The following is a 7,669-nucleotide window of genomic DNA, read 5'->3' on the forward strand; positions in this document are numbered from 1 at the left end:
ATATGATCATGGTCAGACATGAAGAGGTCATATGATCATGGTCAGACCCTTACTTTTAGCCACAGACACAGCAATAAGACTGAGGCCTCTGCCTTTACACCCTTTGGGACAGGCTGTTCCTCCTCTCCCATATTTGGAAGGCCATCAGCCGCCCCACCCCCAGGAAGTCTCAAGGCCACCAACTGTGTGACAAAAAGGATGTCCCAGGCAGTCCCCAAACACCAGGTTTCTCACCACATTCCTATCAGTGTGACTTCCGGCTGCCACACTTTGATTCCTCTAAAGCTAGGAGTTCTAGGCCAGCCCTCAGTGTCATCCCTGGGTCTTTTATCCCTATTGAGCAAATTCCCACCCCATTCTTCAAGGTTTGATTGACAGTCTTTCATTCTAACGGTAGGTTTAGTCTGTGGCTCAGATTCTACTCTTGCTTCACTACAGATTCTAAAATGTCCTGAAATTTTTAGCTTTAAAAAAAAATACCATGAACTTTTACAGACTTGTGGCCACCTAAGACCCTCTCCGATCCTTCACACGGAAGGTAGATACCAGGAGGACCAAGTTCTCACCTCTAGTCCCTGCTTTGGCCTAGACATTAGTTAAGAATATACCTCCACAGCCAGTTATACCTAAGTGCTTCCAGCCTGGGCAGACCAGGAATTCTACCAGTGATTTGGGAATTCTAAAGAACATGGGGTTGGTTCTCACTTTTCATATTCTTGGAAGGTTCTCTTTCTGAGAGCTCCTAGGGCTCTGGAAAGCCCACACAGCTAGTCCTTGCCTGGCTGTCCTATATGTGGGGTCATGCTCTAAGCTCCACTGAGGGAGTGAGGAGAGACCTAACCCTAGATGCGAGTAAACAGGAAAAATAACCATCTTTCAGGTCCTACCTGACCCCAAATATCCCCACCTCTGCCCTGTCCTGCTTCACTATCTGAAAGGATGCACAATTGGACACCATTTTAAGCCTCTAAATCTCTGGAAAGTTCCCCACCCCACCCCCACCCCCATAGACTCCATTCCACCCATCACAGGCAAAGTGCTTACTACAGCAGCCATAGAAAGGTTGGACATCAGAGGGCAATTGGGACTCGGGGCGGGTGCATTTTTGTAGGGTGTAGGGAGATGGTGTGAGCAGATAGAATAGCAATGACTGATGGGGTGTGGAAGGCAGGATTGGGACAGGACACCTATTGGGATCATAAGATTGTCTACCTAGGTTGCAGGCCTCAGGATTTCCTTGGAGAACTTTTCCTTCCCCAACTGGTATAGTCTGGGTAGGTGTGGGACTGGGGGTGGGGCTGGGGGTGAGATAGGATAAAGCCACAAGTCTCTAGATAGGCAGAGACCATGAGGTCCAGTTATAGAATGCTGACTGGTGCCATCCTGACTCTCTTCTATCTGTGCTGAGGTTTGCTGGGAATACAGGTGATGGCGTGGGATGTTGACTACCATGTTTCCTCCCCTAGGGAAGAGCCTGCCTAGAAGTGAGGTCCACGGAGGAAGGAGAGCAGAGGGAGGAGAACGTGGAACTAACTTCCAAAGACATTGTTTCTGCATGGGTTCCAGACGCACTTAAAATGAGCCAACCTTGGACTTGCGAGGAATGGGAACCAATAAATCACATTTTTGGTCTAAGTTCTGTAACTGGATGTCTTTCTAATTAAGTCCACTGGGGCCCTCAATTCTCCTAGAAGTGTTTCTGAGTGAGGGAACACAGATGCTGAGGCTTAACGAGGGAGGCAAAAAGGGACACTTCACCTTTAATATCTGGCTTGTGTTTGGCCTAAGATGGGGAATAGCCATCTATTCATTCCATAAAGAACACATGTGTATGGTGATACAAAAGCCTTTGTTCTATAATGTTTCTTATCTTGCCACCAATAGCTTAGAAGAAAGGAAGCTGCATTCCTCATAGCCCTATATACGCAAATAAATACCTGTCATAGCTATGGGACCATGGGCAAGGCTTTCCCCTCTGTGGGTCTCAGATTCCCTGTCTGCACCAAGAGGGAGCTGGAGTCAGTGACCTCCCAGGTCCCGAGCAGCCCTGACCTCCTCTGACTTTCTGAGTCGAGCCGACCTGAAACGCCCACATCTTTCAGGGCTTACTTTTTTAGCGACTATACAGAGCTGCTCAGCAGGGAGGTATTCAAATGGGAAAACAAATCTCCAGTTAAAATTGCCTTCACCATCCAAGGACCTGTAGTGGACATCTGTTTTCTGTTTGTTTTCTTCGCTGCCGGAAATCCATCTGTAAAGCAGAGGCAAACAGTCTCAGTTGGTTGTGATTGACAAGGGATCTAGCTGCAAAACTGTGGTGATTAAGGGGGTGGGGGGCGTGGAAGAGCAAAAGTGATGCGTTTTCTCTGGGCAGGGTCCAGCGATCCACAAGCTGGGGGTGATTTATGAAGGGGAGGTGCTCGGTTGCATCCAACCCAGCTTAGAGCCAAATAAAATAGAATTCCTTTAAAACCAAAGCAGGAAACCCTTTAGACTGTAGTTAGCAGGGCTAAGGTAAAATTTTCTGGAAAATATCATCAACAATGTAGCTTCTATTTTGGGTAAGCTGCAGCTTGCTGGCTATGATTTTGGGCTTCACAACTATGACTCATTAGCATCTGTCATCAGGGCTGGTAGGCTCAACGAATGCAAGTTAGCTCAAAATTTTAGCATTTCCCTTCACATATTTTACTTAAGCAAACAAAAAGAGGCACCTAGCAAGTAATCTTCCAGCTTCCTTTTTTATTATTCTTAAAAGTCACTATGATCTCATTAATGAGACGGGCAAGGAAGAGGCAGGCTGTTATTTCCAGACGCCTATCTGAAAACATTCCTCTCATCAAAAGCATCTTAACCGATATCGTTGGAAACCTTTTCTTCTGCTTGTGCCTGGCACAGAGTGGGTATAAGATAAACTATCTGTTGATGGAATGAATGGTGTGCGGAAGGAAGCTGCCGTCACATCTGCCTGTCTCTGGTTTAAAACCAAGAATTCACTTTTCAACCAAGCATGGTGGTATACACACCTTTAATTATAGCATTTGGGAGACAGACAGGTGGATCTCTGAGTTGGAGGCCACACTGGTCTACAAAGTGAGTTCGAGGACAGCCAGAGAAGCCTACACAGAGGAACCTTGCCTTGAAAACAAATTTCAAAATAGAACAAAACAAAAGGAAAATAAAAAGAATTGAAACTTTTCAACGGGCAGAGGGGTAGGGCTGCTTGAATCACTTGGGGAACTTTGAAAAGTTACGATTCCTAGATCCACAGGAAAGCTTTTGGACTCTCCCGTCCCACCTGTCCTTTCTGCCCGTGGTAAGTGAGTAGGAAGACAGAGTTTGAGACTGTCACTCAGGGAAGCCCACCCTCAACTCAGGCTTACAATTTTTACCTAGGAACTTAGTGTCATTTCTTTTCTCCCAGGAGCTATTTGCATCTTACAGACAGAGAAATGGAGCCTTAGAGCTTCGTAGTAGTTCACGTGGCCAGAAACAGACAGAATGAAGTATTACTCCCCCAGGCTGGTGTAATTCAAAGTTTGCAACTGATAGTCTGCCCAGATGACTAAGGTAATGTCATCTGCTAACATTAGGTCCTATTGTTATCAACAAAAGCATCATCAGTCAAAAATCAGCGCATCCTTTGTTGCTAGTTAATTGACTAGATAAATCAGTGTGAAGATTTTGGGGGCTGGGTGTCTGACTCAGTGGCAAAGGACTAGACCCTCAGGAACGTAGTCATTCCCCTGTACCCATCCCTTCCCCTAGTTTTCCCTTCCCTTCCCCATCATAATCCCCTCCATCCTCCCTCCCACCACACTTCTTTTTGACTGTTAACTTAGATATGAACCTGGTAACTTTACCTCTTGGCCTAGTGGTAAAACCTCACCATCATCTGACTTAAGATCTCTCAGTCTCTTGGGCTTTTTTTTTTTTTTTGAACCTTCTCTCATTTTGATTTTAAGATATGTTAACTAGCCAAGTACCTTGAGTTACATGCGCTCATGTGTGAGCACGTATTACTTCATGTGTAACACTAACATGGGTCATGCTAGACATTGTGTTTTTATAGCATTCACCTTTTCAGATGTCATATTGAGAACTGTCCCCCTTTCCCTTCCCCTTTCCGTTTTCCTCTCCACAGTTCTGGAGAACAAACCCTGATTCTTAAGGGTTGAGGATGTATAGTTCAGTTGCTAGAGTACTTGTCTAGCGTGCATAAAGCCCCAGAATACCATAGTGGCCTGCACTTTTAACCCCAATACTTGGGAAGTAAAGGCAGGAGAATCAGAAGTTCAAAGCCACCTTTGGCTACACAGGGAGTCTGAGGCCAGCCAGGACTGTATGAAATCCTATCTAAAAGAAAAACTAATAAGCAAGTAACCAAACCCCAGATTCTCAAGCTAGGTAAGCCTTCTACCTCTGAGCTGGGCACCCAGCTCTGGTATTCAGATTGTAATTGCAACTTTACATGTTACTTCAGGTTGAGTTTTCTTCTCGTATTAGTTTTCTCTCAGCCCACCACAGCTTGAGTATGCTCCCTTGATTTGGAAAAAAAAATTCTTATGATAGTCAAATAAATATGCATAGCTATAATTAGCTGAGATTTGTTTTCCTTGGGGAATGGTAATGAAGTCCTGACATGACAAATAATAATGAAGAACTTGATGAAGCTTATGATGAGTCTAAATGATAGTCATTACGTCTGTAACTACGTTTTGATTGAAGTTCACTAGGGATCACGAGTGAGACTTTGTTCTCACTGACGAATACATTACATTTCAACACGTCTTATCTTCTATATATTAAGGAAGAACTTGGCCCATGTGAAATAGCAATAATTCTAACACCCCTGTAATGCACACCAGCTGCCAGGTGCTAGCCTACATGCCTGGAGTAATGGACTCTTCTGGCTATCTCCAGGAAGTAGCACTGTCATTATCTCCACTGCACAGATGACTAACAGCGAGTGCCTGACTTTCCCTAACGAGCAGGGAAGGTGCCAGGATTCTAACACGGGGAGTCTGGCTACAAAGTCTGGCTATGTAGTTTAGCCACTACGTAGGACCATTCTCAGCATCTATGAATCTGTGATCACAGCACGGCAGAAACTAACACCAACTATTACCTCCTTTTCACAAGTATTGGCTAGTGTTGATAAAATGTATAGGAAAGAAAGTCTAGGAGCTTTACTGGGCTTTTGATGTTAGTTGTCAGCAATATCATAGAGAAATAAGAAATTACATGGCTGAGGAGTCTAGGAAAAAACCCCTGCTTATAACAGAGTTATAATAATAAACACAAGCTTTCTCTTTTTTCCATTGCCCTGTCAGCATTTAATTTCCTGGCACTCCCTAAGCAGATCACACTGTAAACAGCAGCTTCCGGTAACCATAACACATCAATGGGCACACTAAATGTTGGCAACTGGGGAAAGAGGGAGTCTGTGTTCTTCCCCATGTGGGAGTCTCTGTCTCCTATCCTCACCCTTTGACGTAGATGTCACTCATGTCCTCCCCAGTGATGCTCTTCTCATCCAGGATAACGTCCTTGGTATTCCAGATGATCACACGCAGGTAGTATCTGAAAAACGCACATTTTGAAAGTATGCTTCTTCTAGTCCTGGACTGAGTCTCCACTGCAGGGAAGCAGGGTTTTAGGCTTACTCACTTCTTGGCTTTCCTGGGAGTGATGTTGAAAGGGGGGCCTGGTGGTCCTAAACTCTTGGGGAAGACATCCACCCACATCTGAAGTTTTCCCTAAACCATACACAAAGGAAAGAAGGCTGGAGTCACATATGGGAGAAACTAGGGTTTTCTTTTTTCTTGGCGGCATTGAACATAAACCCCAGGGCTTCCCACATGCTAGGAGAGACCTCTGCCACAGAGCTGTAAAATCAGCTCCTCTATGCTGGTTTATTACTCCACATGGAAGGCTACAAATAAATAAAAGAGCTACCCAGGGTCGAGCTTGTCTACAATGTCATTAAGGCCACTCACTTTCCATTCTCACCCAGGATCTGCAACCATCCATTTGTATCATGGTCTGAAATTGCCTTTGTTAATCCAAAGAGGGCATTCCTATTACTAACCCAACTGCTAGTGCAAACTCTCTCTGTCTCTGTCTCTCTGTTCCTGTCTGTCTCTCTGTCTCTCTCTATTTCTCTCTCTGATTTAAAATCAGTTCCTTCCCCTCATGCCCCATTCTATCTGCTGTCACATTGCATACCCAGTACAGTCTCTACCCCAGCAGATTTCCCACTTACCTCAAGTGGTTAAAACAAATCAGAGAAACAAAACAGCAGTTAGCTTTACAAAAGAATACAACACAGTTCTGTGAGGAGACTTAAAACAATGACTTGGTTTCCAGAAAGTGAGGATTCCCTATGTAGGCAATGTCACCACCCCAGCATAAACTCACATGAGAGGAAGAGCAGGGTAGGACTGACACTTGTGCTGTCATCTTGGGGAGGCCCTGTTCTGATCTTTGACTAGTATGGACTCAGCCTGTCTAGTTTCATTGGAATGTTCTTCCAGACAGATTATGAATGCCAATAAAAAAAAAACCACTATCCTACCATTCAAATCAATTTACAGTCTCTGCTTTATTTTTGGATCTTGTGTGGACTCTGCCTTCAGACAAACATAGACTGGTCTTTGAGAAGTTTGCCAAGGAAACCACTGGATTGGCTTCCTAATGCATTGCGATCAAAATGAATTACCTGGAACCCTTGAAAGGGAATATATTTTACTATGATCCTGACTCTTTTCCAACTAATCTCTAGGCTCAGGCTTCTACTATACATCAGGCACACCGCAGGACACTAAGCATCCAGGCGTCTCCTAAGATTAAGCCACAGACTGCAGCAGAAGCAAAGGCAGGCTGGTACCTTCTCAGGGAGAAATCTTCCTTACTTTGTCAGGTCTTGAGACTCCATCTATGATTGATGGGTAGAAGGAAAGAGAGGAGGATGAATAGGCTTCGAGTAGAAAGAAGAAGAAATACGAACAAGGAGAAACTGAAATGTAGCACAGGATGAAAGCAAGCTGTGACAAAAATTTCCGATGAGTCGTGGCCACTTCAGAATGGTCAGCATGTCTACAGTCTTACAGCAGGTATTGATGATATTTGCTTCTAGTCAATTAATATTTGTTAAAGTGTGAGTTCCTACCGACTTATATCAGAGACTCTCGAGGTGTATATTAAAATCCACACTCTTGGCCTTACCCCAGACCTCTTCGGTCACAACCTGGACGTGCACCAAACTGCTACATGAATTAATTTGCCATTTAATGTGTTTTGCTTTCTTTCTCTGGAAGCTGGGCCCCATTTCTCAGAGTTGACTTGACCCCATCATCGTGCCCTTTGACCTACTGTTTGTGCACTTGCTTGTGCTTCCTTGGCCCCCCACGTTCACATGACACCTTTGTCCCAAGCCAGGCCAAGCTCAGCTGCTCTCCTGGTTACAGCTGGCTGCTTTGTTGGTAGACAACTGGGCCACACTGGGACAACCAATCCCCCAGTATACAGGACAGAACTGAATACTCAGGAGATCTCTGCAACCCTCAGACTCATAGAAAGGTAATAACAGCAAGAGAGATGAACTAGAACCAGGAACAGAAACAAAGACAAAGACAAAGACAAAGACAAAGACAAAGACAAAGACAAA

The 7,669-nt window shown here is 44.7% G+C and overlaps 1 protein-coding gene across 2 annotated transcripts in view; it reads right to left on the reverse strand.

Moving 5' to 3' along the window:
* Myof (myoferlin) overlaps positions 1-7,669 on the reverse strand; it is a 146,438-nt gene that overhangs the window by 6,661 nt on the left and 132,108 nt on the right. For both annotated transcript variants that reach the window (XM_028773469.1, XM_028773470.1), the window contains exons 47-49: positions 5,671-5,759; positions 5,488-5,583; positions 2,110-2,251 (exon numbers count right to left, since the gene is read on the reverse strand). In XM_028773469.1, coding sequence (XP_028629302.1) covers positions 2,110-2,251; positions 5,488-5,583; positions 5,671-5,759 — 327 coding nt within the window. The remainder of the gene's footprint in view (positions 1-2,109; positions 2,252-5,487; positions 5,584-5,670; positions 5,760-7,669) is intronic.

The sequence above is a fragment of the Grammomys surdaster genome, unplaced genomic scaffold (assembly GCF_004785775.1).
Source record: "Grammomys surdaster isolate TR1022 unplaced genomic scaffold, NIH_TR_1.0 229, whole genome shotgun sequence".
Taxonomy (NCBI): domain Eukaryota; kingdom Metazoa; phylum Chordata; class Mammalia; order Rodentia; family Muridae; genus Grammomys; species Grammomys surdaster.